Source organism: Boleophthalmus pectinirostris, unplaced genomic scaffold (genome assembly GCF_026225935.1).
Source record: "Boleophthalmus pectinirostris isolate CB_2022bp ecotype Guang Dong unplaced genomic scaffold, ASM2622593v1 HiC_scaffold_20, whole genome shotgun sequence".
Lineage (NCBI taxonomy): Eukaryota > Metazoa > Chordata > Actinopteri > Gobiiformes > Gobiidae > Boleophthalmus > Boleophthalmus pectinirostris.
Genome location: NW_026571153.1, coordinates 21,065,792 through 21,088,144, shown reverse-complemented (window position 1 = coordinate 21,088,144; position 22,353 = coordinate 21,065,792). Strand labels below are relative to the sequence as shown.

Here is a 22,353-nt window from a genome sequence, read left to right as displayed (position 1 = left end):
CCAACAGGGGCGAAAGGCATAAGCACTACAATATTGCAGCTACTAATAAAACTGCTAATAAAAACAGCTACCATACATATAACCACACTTTTGACAAGAATAGATCATTTACATTGAGCATTTTATTTTCAGATATTCATTAAAGTTTGCTCTCCATGCGGTGGTTTTGCGAAGTTAGACACAGTAGACAGTGTGTTCGGCCTATAAAAGATTCAATCAGTTTGTGCACAAGTGTGGGGTATATTGAGTTGAGCTGGGGTTGGGTCGGAAAGAGGCTTTAGAGGTGTGGCTTCAACTTTAGGGTGAAGATTTTCATCTATCATCCACATCTCTTCTTTGGAAAATTTACACTTACACTTACACACACTAAATACAATCACATTTTATGTTTCAAATTCCATACAAAGTGTGCTTGTTTTCATGGGTTTGGGATTTGTGCACTAATTTAGAGAATGTCTGTATCCTCCTGCACGATCCTCCTGTGTTTCCTTTGTACCTTTACATGGCTCACGCAGATCCGGTCATGTGACCGTATTCAGCCAATCACAAGCTAGAGCTACTATTCAACCAGTGTACCCTCTCCGTTCACAAGTGTAGGGGAAAAAAGGACGCTCAGGGCTTTATTATTGACCTTTGGGGCTGACCACGGGCACAGTGGGAGTTTGACTGACATCCTCCTCAGATTTATCAAGTGAGTTTGGTGAGTGTTTATTCACAGAGATGCTAACGTTCTAAGCTAGCGTTAGCATTAGCATAAGGAAGCTAACTCTTGTTGTTGTTGTAGTGTGCTGTTGTCTTTGGAGGTTTGCAAATCCTCCTCCCTGTATCCTGCCTGTGGAACACAGCCTGTCCCTCACAGACCGCTGTGTGTGTGAGTGCAGCAGTGAGCAGTGGGGAAGGAGAGCTGCACACTGACTGTTACTCCCACACATGCTAACAGCCTTTGTTCTTTTGCATGAACCACAACTCTGTGGATATGAGCACAACTGAGTGCACACAGCCCTGTGAGGTGTCACGTCAGTCTCACTTTGGAACAGCTCCTAATGTTTGGAGCTATGTATTGCTTTATTGATTAATTAGTATTGTTAGCATAGCCACTGCTACATACTAATAGCACATGAATAGCTGCTTACAAAAGCAACTCACTGTACAAAGTGATAACAGAGTGGTAACAGGGTCATTCATATTTTATTCTTTATTGTGATTTACTATGAACAAAATAAAAAGAGTTCAGGGCCTATGAACTGTTGTCAGTTGTGCTGATGAAAAGCTTTGGAGGTTTCACATTCAATCTACATCAGATTATGTTGTTCAGATGCCACCTCCCAGCAAGAGAAGTAAGGCTGCTAAACTGCGCAGACAGGCTCAACTTCTGCGTAAGCTTAACAAGCCTGTAGAGAAGCCTGTGGAGGAGACTGTGGAGGAGACTGTGGAGGAGCCCGTGGAGAAGCCTGTGGAGAAGACTGTAGAGGAGACTGTAGAGGAGACTGTAGAGGAGCCTGTGGAGGAGCCTCTGGAGAAGACTGTGCAGAAGATTGTGGAGAAGCTCATAGCTGAAGAACAGGTGGGTGCTTTTGTTTTCAGCATCAGAAACTAGCATGGATATGGATGGACTAACATGGAACTTTCTAATGTCTTGTGTTATACAGACTGATGTCGAGGAAACATCTGAGAAGATAGAACTTTTCCAAATTCCGATAGAGAATGAGGTTTGTTGTGTATTTAGTGGCATTTCATATTTAGTGTAAGTTCCTATATTACACAAAATTGACTTTTGAGAGTTTTAAGCTATGTTATAATGTTACATCATCAAAAAACATACATGGAGTTGTGTTTTGTTTCATTCACACATTTAACACACAAACCTGCATACTGAGACTGAGTTCTTCTGTCAAACTGAAAACACTCCACCTTGTGGTGCAGCATGCAGTTATTTAATATATATATAATATATACACAATATATACACAATGGAAAAAAAAACACAATGGAGCACTTGCTGTATTGCCACATGACATCACAAGGTGAAACAGAGTGTTTTCTGTTTGAGAGATGAACTCCTAAATACAGCCTATGAAACGAATTAATGAAACAAAACACAACAAAACAAAATTATGTTTGTGATGAGGACAACATTAGATAATATATAGATCAGAAAATAGTGTAATATAGCCACTTTAAATGTTAGATATTTGCTAATTGTCTAATGTTTCTTTCTTATCCATGTAGTTTGCCATGTGCTCAGAGGATCTGGACCATCTTCTTGCATACAGTCAGTAAATATATTGTAAAAAGAAGTGTAAATAAATGTCATTTATAAATCCTCTCCTGTGTCCTTCTTGAAAGTCCGACCAAACCCAATCACTTTGCTCTCTGATAGGTTTCTTGTCTTATATTACACACTTGTGAGCTTTAAGATTTGTTAGAATGTTGTTTTCTCATCAAAAGCATACCTGGAGCTGTGTTTTGTTTCATTCACACATTTGAATAATCCATTATTATTTGTCTGTCTATATCACTAAAAATGCTCTGTTCCACCTTGTGATGTCATGAAACTCGAGTTTTCAAGTTAACGACTACCTTTTACCTTTTGTTTAAAAGAGTTTCACAAGGGCTTAGCCAAATGATTCTAATGAAGGTGGATAAACTTTATAAACACAGTGGAGCACTTCCTGTATTATCACATGACATCACAAGGTGGACCGGAGTGTTTTCTATCTGAGAGAAAAACCCAGCCTAAATGCGTAGGATTTGTGTGATAACGTGTGAATAAAACAAAACACATCTCCAGATATGTTTTTAATGAGGGAACAATATAACAAAGATCAGAAAATAGCTGCCGTACTAACTGAATATTTGTTTATCAATACAGTGGATGTGTGTGCAGCCTGAGTACAGAGCTCCGCTGTCTGTGCAGTTAAAATGAAGTTGCAACACTAGCTGGCCCTGTTGTCAGCGCACTAAAACAGTTTATCACTGTGTAATAAAATAAGTTATGATGCTGAATAAACATTAGTGAGCTGGATACATCTTAAAACCCGTATGAATTAAATGCATAAATGAAGAGAAGAAACATCTCAAACTTTAGTAGACGGACATCCACTCATACCTGATCAATACTACTAGCCCTGCCCCCAAAAGACTCTGAAATCTGCTGAAATTCTACAAGACACTGACATAATACCACAAAGGAGAGCAGCTCTTTCTGTAGGAGACATGCGTAGAGCACAAAATGACGTAGTCTGATAATTCTGTCGTTTTACTGCCATGTTACAGACACTGTTTGGAAAAAAGCATATACAAGTATATAGTATAAAGTATTTATATATGTATTATTATTTTTTCTGTGTATCATCTTTCTGTGTAAATATCTCAAGTTACAACATGGACACCTACAGCTTATAGACACGTGTGGCCTATATATGTACTCTTGTTTTGTTTTTTTCTTTTAAAATTGAGTTGAGTTTATTCAGGTGCACTCAATAGTCCGGAAATAACGGTAATATGAGCCCTTTAATAGAAAACTTATTGGTACAATCAGTATTAGATCAAAACTAAAACCATAACCTAAAATCATCCACTGAGTAGATACTAGGAAAACATATAATTAGATACCTTTCATATGTAATGAATTGTACTGTGAAATCATTCTCAACCTCCAACAGTTCAGTTCTGACTAAAATGATTTGCAGCGATGTTGTTTGTAAGTGATTTATGCAGGCCCCAGGTAATGTACAAACAGTGGTCTATCAAAAGGCCATCATGATCAGACCTGGACCACATTCAAACGGCAGCGCATTATAAATCTATCTCAGCGGAGTATTATGTCATTCATTAGCACAATGATGGAGGAAGGATGGATCTCAGGTTAATTACAGATTAAGAGGCGAGAAGGAGGTGGGGTCATACCTCAGAGGGACACAGCAGAAGCGTGATAAAAGGACCGTTTATCTATACTGTAAGACTATGGAGGAAGAACTCAATAAGATATGATGAAAGGCAGAAAAAAACAAGAATTTGTGTGGTAACAATTCTGGCAAGTTTTCGGAATGTAATGTAAATAAAGTTTTCAGAAATAAAGCCAATTGTCTTTTTACAATAGTACAAATGTTTTACCAAGAAGTAGTTAGTAGTCACAAGGCTAAACATGTACTCACTTACAAGTACTGCCAAATGTGTATGCATAAACAATTCTACTCAAAGTTCTGTTACTTTTTATGTGGTTTTGGCCATTTTAGAACAAGGTTTGTTACACTGTTTAAAGATGTTTAAAGATGGTTCTTGATAGAATATTACCCTCAAAAACATACCCAGAGTTGAGTGTTGTTTCATTCACACGTTTGAGTAATCCTGCATTGTTAGTCTGCCTACACCTCCAAAGCTCATAATGCTCTGTTCCACCTTGTGATGTCATGAAGCGGTAGTTTTCAAGTTAACAGATACTTTATACCTTTAGTTGAGTAGAGAATAACAATTCCAGAGCTGAAATTATCCAAATGATTCTAGTGAAGGTGTATGGTGTTTAAAAGCACAGTGGAGCACTTCCTCTATTAACAGTGTTTTCCATCTGAGAGAAGAACTCAGAACTCTACGTACATTTTTAACACATTATAACATACAGTAGATCAGAAAGTAGCATAGTCCTGGCACTTTAAATGTAGCTAATTACAATTACACTCTCAAATTATTAATCACAAGTAAATGTTCAAAACTCCTCTAAAAAGCACAATTACTCCTAAATCCTTCACTTTTACAGTACTATGAGATAGCCCTGGATGCACCCAGCGTCTTGCAGAGTTCATCAGCATAAACTCCATCAGTCTTTTGTTGTGCTCATTTGTGGTCGCCGCGGTAACTACATGTTAAACAGCTGCAGACACTCGCTGGGTTGTGTGCTTTGGCGATGTGGGGGCACCGCGCGGCCTCTGGCTGTGTTATTGCTCGGCATGGGAGAACCATCATGGCACGCGCTGGAGGCTAATCTCATCTGACACACTGCAGTCGTATGTCATAATTGTATCACTCAGAAGTGCTTGAAAACAAAATCCAGTACTTTTCAGATTTTGCCTGCCCCAAGTTTCTAGTTTTATCTGTGATTTAATTTCTTTGGTTAAACTTGTTACTAAAACCAGTCAATGCGGATTTTAGATGAGAAAATTACTTGTACCAGACGGTGCTGCTTTTGAATAATTTGTAAGGGATAACTCTGGGTGATGAATTTTACATAAAGGTGCGTGGTTTAACTTTTCTGGTGGATGGTCCCTCACCTGCTTGTTTCTATGGATATGCCATTGGTCAGATCTACCTTACATTTATTACGTTTTTATAGTTTTATAGCTCAAAATTGACTGTTAGATCTGTGCCTATCCACATATCTGACCTGTAATATTCCAGACAAAGCAATAGCATCTCCACCAAAAATGTACAAAGAGGAGCTACTACACCTCTATAGGGCAGTGTTCCAAACTTTTTTTCTGGGGACCCATATTTTAAAAGTCACAAATCTTCACGACCCAAGTCAATAGACATTATTCGTAAAGCAGCAAAATCTAATTTGTGACCATTATTGAACATTAATGAGGATATTTTATTGTTGACTGAGTGTTCGTGTCTCTCTGAACAATTAGTATTACTCAGGTTTTAAACAATGAAAATCAGTAATCAGTGTTTCCCACAGAAAATTGGTTAGGCAAGAAGAAGTGAGGAGCGGAGGTGCGTGGAGATGTATATGTATATTACAGACGTACATGCAGACCGTGACAAGGCGACCCAAAAAAAAATCACCCGAGGGTCGCGATCCAGTCTTTAGGAAACAACACTATAGGGTATTAAATTTCCGAATCGGCTGATGAGGGCCCTCGTACTTTTTCTTAATTCATTTCTGTTTGTCCAACTTCTGATAAAAGGGAACTCTCAATCTCGGACATATAAAATATTGAAGGAAATCTGTAAACCTCTTACTTTCAGTCAAATCTACCATTCTGAGAAGAATCTAGACCTCTCTGTACTTCAAAACCACAAATAAAAAGTAACGCAAAAATTTAATAATAATTAATTCCACCTTTTTTTTTTTTTTTTTTTTGCCTGGTCTGTCTCTAAATCAAATGTTTAGTGAGATATGTTTATCCACAGATCTGACCTGTATCTTCAGGTTTGATCACCATGAAGATATACACGTTTAATACCGTACTGCAAACAATCCAGACAAAGCAATAACAGCTCCATGGTGAAAAGCATTTAACGGACCCTTCACCAGAAAAGTTACACAATGCACCTTTAACCTGGGCAACAAGGCTTGATGGAAAACCACTGTTCAGGCGCATGGATTTTACCCATGTTTGTCGTCATTGGAAACACACTTTTTTTTATCTTTTCCCTTGTTGCCATAGCGCACATATAACCACTCTGCACCTCTTATCTACGAGAGATGGATCGGCCCATTAATGCGATTTGCTCTGATGAATTATTCACCACAGAAGATGAGTGAAGGGATGTAGGGTTATGAAAACAAACTAAAAACAGGAGAAACAAAGATGGCATGATGGGCAGTTTTCCCATCTACCTATAGCACTAAAGGAAGTAATAGTGCATACATGACAAGTCTCAAAAGAATAGGCTGCGTACAGAGGCTTATCTAGCTTGAGTGTGGTGTAGATTTGCATATTTGAATGCTCCTGAACTCTTGGTAACCTGCAATGCTATCGTTAAATGTCCTGTCTTTGCTTACATGGCTGCAAATTGACTTCTCAACACTTTCATTATGCGCAATTTCAGTTTTAATCTGGAGACAAAGCACTAACGGTTTGCCAAATTGTGCTTTCTTTCTTTCTTTTTTTAAAAGTTAATTTATGCAAAACACACTCTGCTCTCACAGCCTTTTATTTGAGCGTCACCTGTAGCACTGTCCTCCAGCTCAAGTTAACAGCTACCTTTTACCTTTTGTGCACTAGTGACTGGCAATTTTAGGGCTGAAATGATCCAAATGATTCTAGTGAAGGTGTGTGGAGTTTAAAAACACAGTGGAGCACTTTCTGTATTACCACATGACATCAAAAGGTGGAGCAGAGTGTTTTCAGTTTGAAAGATGAACTCAGAACAACTCAGAGCATGTTCGTGATGAGGAATTATAACATAGATTTACAACATGCACATTTTTTCTGTTGTATTGACATAATATAGTGTGAATATTGATTTTTGGTGATTTTTGGTGAGATTTGAATTTGTATTACATATTATGTTTACCTTTATGTTAAAGGTGCACTGTGTATTTTTTTTGGTGCGGGGTCCACCACCTGCTTGTCTCCATGTAAATGTTATTGTTTTGTATAAAATATTCAACTGCATTGTTTCCCAAAGACAGGGTCACAAAACTCAGGTGGGTCACAAGAGAATTTTTTTGGGTGTCCTTGTCACGATCTGCATATATGTGACATATTTTGTAAAAATTTCTAATCTTTTTGTAATTATTTTATTGACTATTTTGTTTGAATTGAATGATGAAAAGAAAAAGAAATGGGCTACATTTAATGTCCTAATAGGCGACTTATGGATTCTTTTATTGCAGGTTCAATTCAATGTTTTTCATTGTTTAAAACTACTACTATTTGTTCAGAGCGACACGATCACTCAGTCAACAATAAAAATATCCTCATTAATGTTCAATAATGGTCAAATCCACCTTTATTTTTTGATTTACCAATGTCTATTGACTTGGGTCATGAAGGTTTGTGACTTTTAAAATATGGGTCCCCAGAAAAAAAGTTTGGGAAACACTGTTCAACAGTATGGCATTAAACCCATCTATTTCCATGGAGACAAGCCCACAATGCCTCCAGACCAAGTTACAGGTCAGATCTGGGGAGAGACAAACTCACTCACTGTGGGAATGCATGCTTTTTGTAGTATTGTTCTGCATTAAAACACATGTAATCAAATAAATGTAACATAGATGAGTTTAATACCATACTGTGAAATCTTTCAGGCAAACAATACTATCTCCATGGAAACAAGTTTGTGGTGGAAAGGTTACACAGTGAACCTTTAAGAAGCTGCCCATTTTTCAGTCTTTCTATCAGAGATTGTCAGTGAAAACAAGTTTATGCTTAATTGCAGATTTTTATGCCAGATTTTGATCTATCTTGACTATGATGTAGATTTGCATATTTGTATACTCGTGAACTCTTGGTAACCTGCAGCGCCATCGTAAAAAGTCCCGTCTTTGCTTACATAGCTGCAAATTGACTTCCCAACCAGTCTCATCTCTAAGGACATTTTCAGCACTTTCATTATGCACGATTTCAGTTTTAATCTGGAGACAAAGCACTAACGCGTCGCCAAATTGTGTTTCGTTTTTTTTTTTTTTCTTGAAGTTCATTTATGCAAAACACTCTCCTCTCGTGCAGCCTTTTATTTGAGCGTCACCTGTAGCACTGTCCTCCAGATGACATCACTTAGAAAAAATCATCCACACATTGTTTAGAATTTCAATATGAGCTGGAGATGCTGGAGTTAATGAGGAGCTTTCATGAGTAGAAAACATCAAAGCAAGGTGCCCTGGTTACAAGAGCCATGGAAAAACTTTAAAGCTGCACTGTGTAACTTTTAGGGTAGAGGGTCCGCCATCTGCTAGTTTCTATGGAGATGGCATTAAAGGTGCACTCTGTAACTTTTCGGTTAGAGGTCCGTCACCTTCTTGTTTCTTTGGATATGTCATTGATCTGCTTGGAATGTTCCACAATATGACATTAAACAGCTCTACCTTACTTTTATTCAATTACAGGTGGGTTTATAGCTCAGAAACACCTAGAAAAACAAGAATTCTGATTGTGAGTGTGATCGCCTCTCCACAGATCTGACCTGTAACTTGGTCTGGTTTGGTCTTCATGAATAGGTTTATTATCATACTGTGAAACATTCCAGACAAAGCAATAGCATCTCCATGTAGACAAGCCTTTTGACAGACCCTTCACCAGAAAAGTTACACATTGTATCTTTAAATTTGTCCATCTTACCTTCATTTAATTATGGGATTTTTTTTATTGTTCAAAGAACGTGCACACCTCTAGTCAGAGGTGGGGACTTGCAAGTCATGACTTGGACTCGAGGCAGACTTGAGTCACTATTTTTAGGACTTGAGATTTGACTTGATAAAATGGACTAAGACTTGGGACTCGACTTGGACTTGAAGGTCAGTGACTTGAGAAGACTTGAGAAGCACTTATAAATCAGAATTCTTTCTATTCTGACCGTCATGATTCACACTAAGATCTTGTCAAGAAATTAAAAAAAAACCAAAAAAACATTTCTACAACTCTTACATATGCTATAAAAATGTATTTATAAATATACTATGACTGTTTTTTTAAAGTACAATTTAGTTTAAAATTCATATAAATTGCAAAAATCTAAGCTATATTTGATACTTTGCTTTAAAGACTTGAAATGACTTGAAGCTCAAAGCAGATGACTTGGACTTAGCCAGTGACTCGAGACTCAACTTGGACTTGCCTGTATTTCACTTGGGACTAGACTCGGACTTGAGGTCAAAGACTTGAGACTTACATTAGACTTGCAAAACAACAACTTGGTCCCACCTCTGCCTGTAGTGCACAGATCTGACTTGTATCTTGGCTTGGTGACATCTCCTGCTTGTTTCATGGAGATAGTTAAGTTTAATTTGAGTCTGTGAAACATTCCGAGCAAAGCAGTTACATCGTCACGGAGACAAAAAAATGTAGGCAGACCCTCCATCAGAAAAGTTACATAGTGCACCTTTTAAAAATTACTTTATCCACGGGAAGCTGCTTTGAAAGTTTTCACTAATAAGAGAACAAATCAACTTGTTGTTTTATCTTTTTTCACGCTTCTGTATTAATCAAATATATGTTGATTTTATGAGATTAATTGTGTAAACAAATTAACAATGATATGTGCTGATTAAAAATAATATCACATTTTAATTATATCTGCTTTACCCAAGCACACCTCGCATTTTAAATTAAATGACTCCATTTTCACAGAGGTGGGCAGATTATTGAAATGATAATATCATGACAACATTAATAGCAAGTAAATTGTTTATAGTGTTAAAAAATTGAAAAAGAGCTGATTAAACATGAAAATGGAAGACATGTATGTTGTAAACTTCAAAGTATAAAGTAATACTTCTGCACTTTTGTGGATAATTTTAGAGTCATATCACAGCTGTGTAACGCTTAAAGGTCCAATTATTCATATGATTTTGCTGAAGGTGAATGGACTTTAAAAACACAGTGGAGCACTTCCTGTATTACCACATGGCATCACAAGGTAGAACAGAGTGTTTTCAGTTTGAGAGAAGAACTCGGCCTAAATATGTAGGATTTGTGTGTGAATGAAACAAAACAAAACTCCAAAAAAAAAAAAAGTGTAATATGGGCCCTAAACCTCAACTACTACATTTTTTTTTCTGTTGAATTGACATAATACAGTATCAATATTGATTTTAGAACAGTCCAAAAATGTGATATGTGGATTTGTACATTTTAGTTTAAGTTTACATTAAGAATCTGTGCATTTTTCAGTCTTGTTTCGTTGATTTTTTATCTTTTTTTCAGAGACTGTCAGTGTAAAGGACCAAAAGAGTTTATGCTTAATTGCAGACTTTTATACTAGATGCTCTTCATGTCATGACCATGTTACAATCACTAAGCGAGTGAGCTATTTTTGTCATGTTAATGGATTTACACAGCTCAGAGTCTGACACATTCTTGTCGTGAAAAAATACAGATCTAAGCAGTTAAAAAAAATACCATTTGTTCATTTTGCATTTGACAATATCTCAGAGTTTGGTTGCTTCTGCAGATGCTTAAAAGCTTAATTCTCCATTATTACAAAAATATGGAGTTCCAATGAGTGATCTTGTAGTGATTTGTGCTCGCAGTTTCTCTGACAGAGCTTTTACACTCAGCAGCAGTCAGACTTTGCCCCATTGTGGAGGAGATGATGACTCTTTGGTATCAGTGATCTGTCTCAAAGCCTGGTCAATTACCCCGGGCTTGTAAGACAGCTGACTGGCAGCATTTTAGCTTGTGTGGCGCTGGTTTTTATCACACCATTTCCCATGAGCCCGCACTGACCCCGCCTCCTAAGCACAACTCATCTTAATTGCCTGGAAAATTATCATCTGTGCCGGGAGCCTCAAAGTTGGTCTGATTTTCTGAGCATTGGCACAGAGCGCGCTCAGTAACAGCCAGTGCCAAGATGGAGGGATGTGTGGTAATTGGTCCTTAGACTTCCTTCTGGCTGCGGTTGGAGTCGTCTGCTGGCTTGGCACGGCTGGCACGCTTGGCACGCCTGGCACGCTTGGCAAGGCTGTCACTGTATCAAGAAATCACGCAAATGTCTGTGATGGTGATGGAGGTTTTGGCAAGAGTTCACAGGTAGAGATAATGTAAAAGGTTAAAAGGTCACGCGTCACTGAACTGGAAATAGATGAAAAGGAGAGCCTACATTTAAGTGTGTGAGGTATGCTTTATTAAACCTTTGTAAAGGAAATTCATTCTCTGCATTTGATCCATTCTTCAATCAGACTGGAACCCCTCTACAGATCGTGGGCAGTGATTTGATCCATTGTGCATGTGTAGACTTGACAGGGGAAGCCGGAGTGCCCAGAGGAAACTCACCCACACACAGGGAGAACATGCAAACACAGAGCAGAAAAGCCCTGGTGATGGGAGTGGAACACAGAACCTTCTTACTGCAAAGTGTTAGTGATAGCTACCCATGCTGTAGTGGTCGCTCACTCTGGTTCTGGATGTAAATTTGACATTCATTTTTCCTATAGACTTAAAAAATAATAATAAATTAAAAAATCTAATATTAAGAGTTCAAATAAAACACATAGGTGATAACTAATCTCCATAACACTGGACTTGTTTTAAGTCCAAAAAGCCAAGTCCAAGATTCTGCAAAATCCATTAATAACTTAGCGGTGTTTAATTTTTATTAAACTGATTTTAAATAAAATTATAGGCCAGAGAAAGTTTTCAAACCTTTAATGTTTTTTTTTTCTTCCGGAAAGGCTATGACAAAAATGACTGAGAAATTTACTTCCAGAATGGGAAAGGTGAACTGGGGACCAAAATGCTTTTGTTGTGTGGAATGACTCAAACCCCTTTTAACTTCAAGCTCCAAAATGACTGCAAGTCATCAAAACTATAAACCTTGAATTGTGCACTCTGATTCAGTGATGTTGACTGGACTGGTCAGTAAAGCAAAGTTCCAGTCTTGGTGTGCAGCCTCACTCCTCTGCATTGTCCCTCGTATGGTTAATATTGAAATGATTTGATGCTATGGTGTCTATATACCATGGCCAATCGACAGAGACGGCGTCTGTAATAGAATCATGCTGTGACCAGATGTGGAATGACTCTTAATATAAAGACATCAGCTCATCTGTCACGCCTCTCACAGGGCTCTGTTTTACTGTGGCAGGGAATCTGTTTAGGACGTGCACTAATGAAATAATTGGCTTCTATTAAGACGTATATGTAAACATGAACTATGTAAACTAAAGAAGACATGTAAAATCCACTTAATGCATTTTTAACTTTAACTCTCTTCCCTTATCTTTAGTTTACTCCAAATTGTATTCTAATTGATTGACATGTAAGTTTGAATAATTCTGTATTGTCCAATATTTGAGACTTGAAAACTCCCCCTAACCCCGCCCACATCCTAAAGTGTTCAAAAATGTCACTTTAATAACGTCTGAAAAATAGACATGTAAATGAAAATCTGCTGCTTGCTACAGTGAAATGTCACAATCAAGTGTCAGTTCTGCAGATTTGAACAGGAAGTCAGTTTGTATTAAGCTCTTTTAGATCATTATTGCAGATAACATTGAACAAAGTGTAAAATGATGACATACAGATGATTTATATAGTTCAACACCGAGTACCTGAAAAGGCATAATATATTTCCTTTTGATCTATGTTATATGTTTATGTCTATGTTGTTTCCTCATTAAAAACATACATGGAGTTGTTTTGTTTCATTCACATGTTTAACACAGACATCCTTCATATTTAGGTTGAGTTATTCTCTCAAACCGAAAGACTCTATTCCACCTTGTGATGTCACTTGGTCAGTGTTGTGCAAGTTCACACTTTTCATGAACTAGTTCAAAGTTCAGTTCACACTTGTTCAAAGTGAATAGTTCACGTTCATAGTTCACAATTTTAATTTTGAACTAGTTCAAAGTTCAGTTCATTTTATATTTAGGTGAGATCTGTAAATGAAAGGCTGCTTTTATTTTAGACTGAACCAGGTCTAAACCAGGACTGAACCAGGTCTAAACCAGAACTGAACCAGGACTAAAAAAGAACTGAACCAGGACTAAAAAAGAACTGAACCAGGACTGAACCAGGTCTAAACCAGGAATAAACCAAGACTAAACCAGAACTGAACCAGGACTAAAAAAGAACTGAACCAGGACTGAACCAGGTCTAAACCAGGAATAAACCAAGACTAAACCAGGTCTAAACCAGAACTGAACCAGGACTAAAAAAAGAACTGAACCAGGACTGAACCAGGTCTAAACCAGGAATAAACCAAGACTAAACCAGGACTGAACCAAAATTGAACCAGGTCTAAACCAGGACTGAACCAGGACTAAACCAGAACTGAACCAGGACTAAACCAGGTCTAAACCAGAACTGAACCAGGACTAAAAAAGAACTGAACCAGGACTGAACCAGGTCTAAACCAGGTCTAAACCAAGACTAAACCAGGACTGAACCAGGACTAAACCAGGACTGAACCAGGACCAAACCAGGACTAATCCTAGACTAGAACTTGGAATCTAGGACCGCCCCTGAGAGAACCCCGAGTGCGATCGGGCGTCAGCTGCGTTTATCTCGGTGGAGCGCGGACTTCTGCGTCGGTCCTTTCGCTCAGGATCACGGTCCACGCGGGCGCACCTCCAGGCGTTTCACCGCTGCTGATATCGCGGTGATTTTAGCAAATTTGTATGAAGAAAAACGAAAAACCCACCATTTCAATCCAGGTTAAAAAAGCATTGTGACGCGCGTTACTGACATTTGTACCAAGTAAAATAATACGCGCGCGGAGCAGCACGTCCTGTGCGTGTAGATTTCAGAAAATAGGATCCATCCTATTTTTTGATGCTTTACACGAGCGTAGGCGCGTATCCCCGTCAAAATCCACAGAGAGCATGTATCTGTTGTTGTATTTGTGCATTTACCATCAGCACATTGTGCTCCCTGGGCAGTTGTGTATCATGTGAAAGAGCCCAGATCCACATAGACTGTTAATTAGTGCTTTGAAATTAACTTTTGAAATCCTTGCGTTTGCCGTGGTCAGCCTGTACAGAAGGTAAATACAAGCAGCTAAACGCGCCCAGTCAAGTTTGATTGACTTTCCCATTGAGAGACACAAGAGCCCGTACGTTCCGCTAAAGCTGCCGGTGGAGTCGCCTTCGCGTTGACACGCGGCTGTGGTTTCGTGAGGTGAAGTGCGAGCAGATCGTCACTCGTCAAATTCCGACGTTTAACTGAACCCCAACAGTGACGTACGTCGTTCATCACACATAATTTGAACAAATTCACGTTCAAGTTCTTGATTTACAAAAGTGTTGCGTTCAGTTCAAAGTTCACTGAAAAATGAACGTGTTCAATGAACGCGTTCTTTTGAACTCGTTCATGCACAACACTGCACTTGGTAGTACTCAAACATGTGTGAATGAAACAAGACTCAACTCCAGGTATGTTTTTAATGAGCTAACAGCATTCTAACATGGTGTAAATGAATGTTTTAAAAATATGTTGCATGAAAAACGTGTTCCTGGCATGTTAATTTTCCCTGCATTTTGGATGGAATTTTTGCATGTTTGATATACTAGAGGTATTCAGTTTCAGAACTTGCACAGTTTCAGAAGTATCACATGAAAAAAGTAACCAAAAGTATGAAAATACCCATTTAAAAAAGGAAAACTATTTTGCGCAGATTTTAAAATGTAGTGATTTGGATAGATATGTGTTGAATTTTGTTCAACAGAAACAACTGAACTGATAGTTTCCCTTGCTGTTTTTATTTATATATTTTTGTTTGCTACTATGAACTATGAATGTGTTTAAAATAAACACTTCAGCCTTTTCAGCAGGTGTCAAACTATAATAAAAATACATTTACTTTTCAGTCCTGTTTAAAAATGTAGTGGAGTAGAAAGTACATATACATGCTTTCAAATGTAGTGAAGTAAAAGTTAAAAGTATCCTCATTAAAAAGTACAGATATACATTTTTTTCTTGTACAGCACTATTTTGATACATATTTACCACAGGCACTATCCCACCAAACCTAGTAATAATGATAAAAACATGAAAGCGTGCCATACACAGTGAATACATGTGAGTGAAGAAAGCGTTGCCTTGTATTTGATATCACAGGAGTTGGTGGTGTTGTGATATGAAGGAGCATCCGAGCGCAGGTCATGTTGGTTTGATCTTCTCTGCACAGGGAAATAAACAGAGCCAGTGGTGTGCGCAGACATCAGCTGAGACTGTGGAGGTGTGGGCCAGAGCTGCAAAAGAATGTGCTTTTTATATTTTTATTTAAGGCCACATGGGAACCAGAGAGACGCCTGGAGCTGGACTGATGAGAGATGTCCCTGGGAACAAGAGACAGAGGAATGCAATACTTAAAATGGCCAATATAGTTACTGTTTGTTTGGATAGGCAACGGGAATTTTGTTATCTTTGTGTTAATGAGTTCTGAGGGGTTAACAGGAGCAGAAATGTAACAGATGAAAATATAACAAAAGTGTTTTATTATTTTTATTGCCTAACCAGCTAGTCCCATCTACATTCGGTTTGAATCTATTTGGAACCAGACCATAGAGCAGGGATACTCATTGCACGGTTCGTGAGCCTCATGCGGCTCACCAAGCTTTAATTGGTGGCTCGCAAGCTTATACAAAAAATAGTTACACAGCCTATATATGTGTGTGTGTGTGTGTGTGTATATATATATATATATATATATATATATATATATATATATATATATATAGATATATATATAGATATATATTATTTATATATATTTAGATATATTTTTCAAATGTGCTAATATAGATAAAGATATAGTCAACAACACACATCTACATTACACTAAGTATAAATCAAGACTTAAATAATGGTGTTTCCTAAAGGGGACACCGTGACCGTGACACCAGCGACCAGTGATGCACGGGTCCATGTATAAACAACCTGACCAACGCTTTCAACTAACCCACCCACAACTCTGACCGCAAAAAAAATATTTGAAAATATTGTACCCGACTCGCTGTTTGACCTGCATTTTAAAGAGTAGTCCATGCTGCTGATTAACATCATCTAAATAAAGTGACCAACATAAATAAAGTCAGTGAAATGACTGTTAAATAAAGAGCTGCACTGAACCTGCACACGTATGATCTCTGAAAATATGAACCACCTCCAACGCAACATACTCACAGAACAGACTCACCATGAACACCATGATCCATCTGTCACAGAAAGAACACTCATATTCCACTGAGTCGTGTCCTCTAGTCTGACAGAAGCTGAAGCATCAGCACACAAGGAAAGCTGTTTTTATCAGTGCTAACAGTTTATGCAAATTAGCCATGCAATTTTAAGTTTTGTTTCTGTAAAATGTAAACAAATGTGCACAAAGCTGCATTTAACACATTATAATCTCAAACGGGCTGATGTGGCTCCATAGTGGTTATGATTTATATGTTGTAAAGTTGAGTTTATTTATGCAGATTAGTAATAGTAATAAAAGTGATAATTTTAATATAAATACAATGATTTTTTAAATATCTTTTTATTAATATAAAAAGGTGACTTGGTATGGTTGGCGTATGTTGGGTAAAAGTGGCTCTCCTCTTGATTTTGCTCTTCCAAGTATCACTGCCATAGAAGGTGAAAAACTTCCCTCTAAACTTGAGTCCAACTGCAGCCACTGTAGCAAGTGTCTGTCAAATGCGGCAGACGTCTCCTCTCCAAAAATCTCGGAATATTTACAGCCAAATGTATAGCTTCTTTTATCTGAGATATGTAATAGTTTAGTGCTTCAACTGTTCATTCTGAGAAAATCCATGCTGTTTCTCAGTCCTTTATGTTGTTTTTTTTCTTTTTCCTTTGCTCAAACATGAAATAGAAATTCAGTTTTATTAGTGGTTGATTAAAGATATGCTATGTACCGTTTCTGGAAAGGGTTTGCCTCCTTTGTTTGTCTCCTCTGGAATGTCCCACAGTATGGCATTACACTTACCTATATTGCATATATTCAATCAGGTGTTTTTATTGCTACACACAATCTTGAAAAACATGCATTCATAAAGTGAACATGGTCGCCCATCCACAGATTGGACCTGTAACATGATCTGATTGAGTCACCTGATTGGCTCCATGGAGACAGATCATTTGGAACATTCAAGAAAGCCAAAAAAATCACATAGAGCACCGGGCATTCTATCAGAATTGTTTCACTCCTCTCTTATCAATCACTGGCCTTATTTGAAGCCTAAAATTCACTTACTAGTCCCGTATTTATTTAAAAACTCTTCAGTAACCTCGGCTCCTCCACTGTGCTGTCGTTAGCTGTATAATTACGCGATCAGCCCCTAGCTAGCACACATGTACCTTCATTGAGCTTGTGCGATCGCTCAATACCTCACCATTCCTATCTACGACAATAAAAATCCACCCAGAGACTAATGCTGTGACCACCTCCATCTCTCTGCTCCAAAGGGTTTCTGCCAAATTGCTTTTTAATATTTGGCACAATCGGCCCAAAGAAAGCAGGCTTGTTGTTTGTAAGCCGAGGGAGACCATTTAAGTGAGTGTGATCCATGGCTGCAGGGAGGAGGGCAGGTGCAGATGTGACGATGAATGAAGGCTATAGAGGAGCAGGTTATGTTTGCGGTGACTTTCTAAAGGCCTCTGTGAGAATTGTATAAAATGTTTTCCAATGAGTCCATGCAGAAGTGACCGTGACACGCTGTTCTGTCTATAAATAATGGTTAGATGATTTGAATTGGAAACAGATTGGGAATAACCGCAGATCTTTCAAAAGTAGAAGTAGGGTTCAGACCTCCACCAAGGCAATACTACTGTGTATGGTGGACCGAGCCTGCACCATCACTGACCCAACCCTCTTACACTCTGGCTACGTTTACATATAGCTGGGGATGTTGAGAAACTAATATTTTCCTCCCTCGGGTTTCGAAAATAACATCATGCACATAGCATCGTTTTCAAAAAAGTTCTCGTTTACATCAACCCACATAAATACGACATCAACTACTAAACCTTTGGGCGGCACCTGTATTAGATTCAAACCTGTAGCATTTATTTCATTACAGTTGTAGGTATTACTCAAAAATACCTTCAAAAACGTGCATTACTGAGCATTGCTGATTTCCGAGCCTCATTGGTCTCTGGTCATGGATATGATATGATCAGTTGGGTGCAAAAGCAAACACATGAAAAGTGTTTGCACCAGAATAAAAGTGACTGCTGCTCTGAATACTCCATGATCATCATCAGAGCAAAAGGGAAACATTGGTCAAACTTTTGGCTGTCTAAAACTCCATTTATCTCACTTTACACACAAACACGAAACCGTAGTTTTCCAGAATCTCCACTCTAGCTGGAGTTTTTAGAAAGATTCGTTTTCAGAGTCAAATTGACCGTTTGCGTGTAAAAGATGGGTACAAACGAAGGGAAATGTCTCCCTTTTAAAAAATACCCGTGTATATTTAAACGGAGCCTCTACCCCTCAGAAACACAGACTTACAAAACACCTCCAAAAAACAGCTATTATTATGTCTTGCAAAAAAATAAAATAAACTTGTGAAAACCATTGCAATGAATAATTAGGAATAAATTAGTAATGCATAATATGTTTTTGAGCACTGCAAACTGTTCTCAAACTGAAAAACACAACTACTAATCTGGTTCGGCACCTTTACTTCATTATATATGTTTGTACTTCAGGAAGATTTAGTCCCATGACAACCCAAACATCCAGATGCCCTAACACATTCCTGACCTGCCAGTCCCTTCTACATTCTGTTCGAAAGCAGGAGCGTCTGGAACTGGACCATAAAAAGAATCAAACATGCATATTTACTGGTAAAATAAGATATATTTGTTTAGACACAAACAGACCATGCATGTTCCTGATTGGTTAATCTGTCTGTCAACACTACATTTAGAGCTTTTTGGCTTTTCTGTTGGACCTGATCATAATAATATCACTGTAAAATGACAAGAACAACTTATCTTCTTCTCTCACAATACTAGTAGAGGACAAAGTGGTTCATTCTTGCTCATAGCACTGTATTCCCTCTCATTTGGATCCTCCTCCACAATTAGAAGCACAATGTTTTCTTCCTTTGTTATTCCCTTTAGCATCAGCGCTCCACCCTCACACCCCCGTCCTGGGCATCTAACCGTCAACCCCATCTCCCAGTGCCCCAGCTGCCACATCTGAGCACCAGAGCGCCACCAAGCCACACTCACCTCAGCCGAAGAATATTAATTAAACCTCCCTAACTAATTGTGTGTTACTTTTTGCTGTTGAGCAATTATGTTGAACACTCTTGGGGAGTCGCGGAGATCCCCTGCTCACAGTGAAATTCCATCTGTCATTGAATTTCAATAAGCATGTATTTAATTAACACAGAAGGCCACTGGTGCATATCAATATTTATCCCTCTTGTGACGAGACAGCAGCCATGTTGTGGCCAAAGTCAGCTGACCAAGGACAAGAAGGAAAAGTACTTTGATAGTTATGTTCTTATGTTTACACCAGTATGTCAATAGGCCTGTCAGGATAACACATTTTAAAGTACAATATATCGCTACAGAGATATACTGCAACAAACGATAACTACTTTATGCCACTGACACAAAGCAGGATAATCCTAGTTGAACCCATTTCTAAAGAGCCAGTATCATTCAGAAACAATATTGCAAAGGAAAAGTACATGCTATAAATATAGAGCCCCAAAATATATGGTTTCAGATATTGAACGATAATTTGATATAATAATTATCGTGACAGTGTTAACTAGAACCGGTTCAACATTTATTTTGTGATTTTCTAGTTTGTTTGTGTTTTTGCTATAGTTTGAAGTACTTTTCAAAGCAGATTTTAAAAATTTCTTCTGTAGTAGTAATAGTATTGAGTTAATTTGAATTTTATGTTTTTCAAGTATATGTTTTCAAAGAAGGTAGATTTGGTTTGAAAGATAAAAAAGCAGCAGCAGCTGTGGTCGGCCTACGCTGGTTTTAAGTCCATATTGAAAAAGTCTGAGAAAAAAATGCAGTTTTCTGAAGCACATGTTCTTCAATTATGTATTACTCATTGACTGTGGCTTTTATGTTTCCCGGCAAATCCAGATTGATTCAGTTTGGTCCCCACGCCCCCCTCCTCGCAGTTTCAAGGGCTTCACATGGAACAAAGGAGTTCATTGGTCACCTGTGATTTACAATTAAAATCACCTCAGATGAACAGTTTAATGCTTCGATCATTGATTCTGTCACAGTCCCCTGTGATTTTTTTTTTCCTTTTCTTTTTTCTGTTCTTTTTTTTCAATAGGCTCTATTCACGCTTAAATCACAAACCAGGAGGATGTTTGGAAACATGCGATGGCAACTTCTGGCAGGCTCTGTTCGCAGTAGTAAGTCTGACAAAATCTAGGAAAAATTAGAAAATGGCCCAGTTTTCTATAGTTTCTGAATGTCATTGTAGTGTTCCTTTATGTTCAGCTGATCAACAGTTACAACCAATCCTCAGTTTTCATCATTTCCCCACTGACACACAACTCCGAGTGCACTTTTAGAAGAGATGAGGACGCTAAATTCAAGCTTATTCCAGACAGCACATACGCATGCAGTCTTGATTTTACCGCTGACCACATTTACTTCAATGGGTTTGATCAGAGTCGGTCGGCGAGCCCAGTGTCGGGAACTACATTAGAAGTTGTCATCGCTTGTTTCCAAAACGTCTTCCTGGTTTGTGACGTAAGTGTGAATAGAGCCTATTCCGACGGACCAGACACCACCACCTGCTGACCAGACTCACATATTCATAAAGAATGTGCTTATTCTAGATCTGAAGCAAACATTTATGTAGCTACAGTATCATACAAGTTAGCACAAAACTTAATAAAGAAGAAGACTTATGTTTTTTTCATGTTCATGATTTTATATTTAGCAACGTTAACCGCAATATTGATCTAAAACAGCTCAGTAATTTTGACATCCTTTGACTTCCTCAAAACTGTTCAAAAGTCTTTATAGTGGCATTTCGTGGCATGTTGATACAATTCTTCAATAACCACAAGTAAAGAAACGTAGGGGAGGGGATAGGGGTTAGGTGAAAACAGCATTCTTTGAACAACATAGAATTAATCAAAAAAGGAATATAACTTAGACTAAACTCATGATGACAGAACCCCAACTTGCTTAATAACTCATAAAAGTCTATTTTACATATCACAGGCAGTGCACTTTCTGTTGCTTCTATTATCTCACATAGGATTGTTGATGTGATTTCTCATATTTTTATCTCTTGTACATGAAAACTCTGACAGTACTTGAAAGCAACATCGTATATGCTATGACACATGACAGCTCAGCAAGTGTAAACCCTAACTGACGATGCCATGAATTCTGTCAGGATATATACAGTATTTACAGAGAAGAGCTCATATCTCATGTTATTCTTTTATTAAGCGCTTCTTCTTCAGCGCTTTCCCAAAACAATCCAAACATTCAGATGCCCTAACTCTTGTCAGACCTGCTAGTCCCTCTTACATTGTGTTTGAAAGCAGGAAGGTCTGGAACTGAACTATAAAAAGCATCAAATAAGCACATTTAGTGGGGAAATGAGATATATTTGTTTGACACAAACAGACCATGCATTTCCCTGATTGGTTAATCTGCCTGTCAATCATGGCCAATGCAAATCGGGGAGACAGGATATGTTCCAGATCCACACCAAGCATTCATCCATTTTTGTCCTCTTTATCTGGGGCTAAGTCGCGGAGGCAGCAGTCTGAGCAGGTAGGCCCAGACTTGCCTCTTCACTCTCCCTGCTTCCAGAAGGACCCCAAGGTGTTCCCGGGCCAGCCGAGAGACATAGCCCCTCTGGCGTGACCTGCTTCTGCTCTTCTGAGTGAGATATCCCCAGAACACCTCCCCAAGGAGCAGATGCCCAAGCCACCTCTGCCGGCTCCTTTCAAAGTGGAGGATCAGCGGCTCTACTCCAAGCTCTTCGCGGGTGACTGAG

The 22,353-nt window shown here is 38.4% G+C and overlaps 1 protein-coding gene across 2 annotated transcripts; it reads left to right on the top strand.

The window, feature by feature from the left end:
- Positions 1–538: 538 nt before the first annotated feature.
- LOC129409791 (ring-infected erythrocyte surface antigen-like) lies at positions 539–2,324 on the top strand. Of its 2 annotated transcripts, none has more exons than XM_055156521.1 (4): positions 539–691; positions 1,316–1,564; positions 1,650–1,709; positions 2,230–2,324. In XM_055156521.1, the coding sequence occupies exons 2-4, from the start codon at positions 1,316–1,318 to the stop codon at positions 2,278–2,280; spliced, it is 360 nt and encodes a 119-aa protein (XP_055012496.1). In that variant the 5' UTR covers positions 539–691; the 3' UTR covers positions 2,281–2,324. The 2 variants fall into 2 exon arrangements, with proteins under 2 accessions (XP_055012496.1, XP_055012497.1); XM_055156522.1 differs by having other exon boundaries at positions 539–700.
- Positions 2,325–22,353: the final 20,029 nt, after the last annotated feature.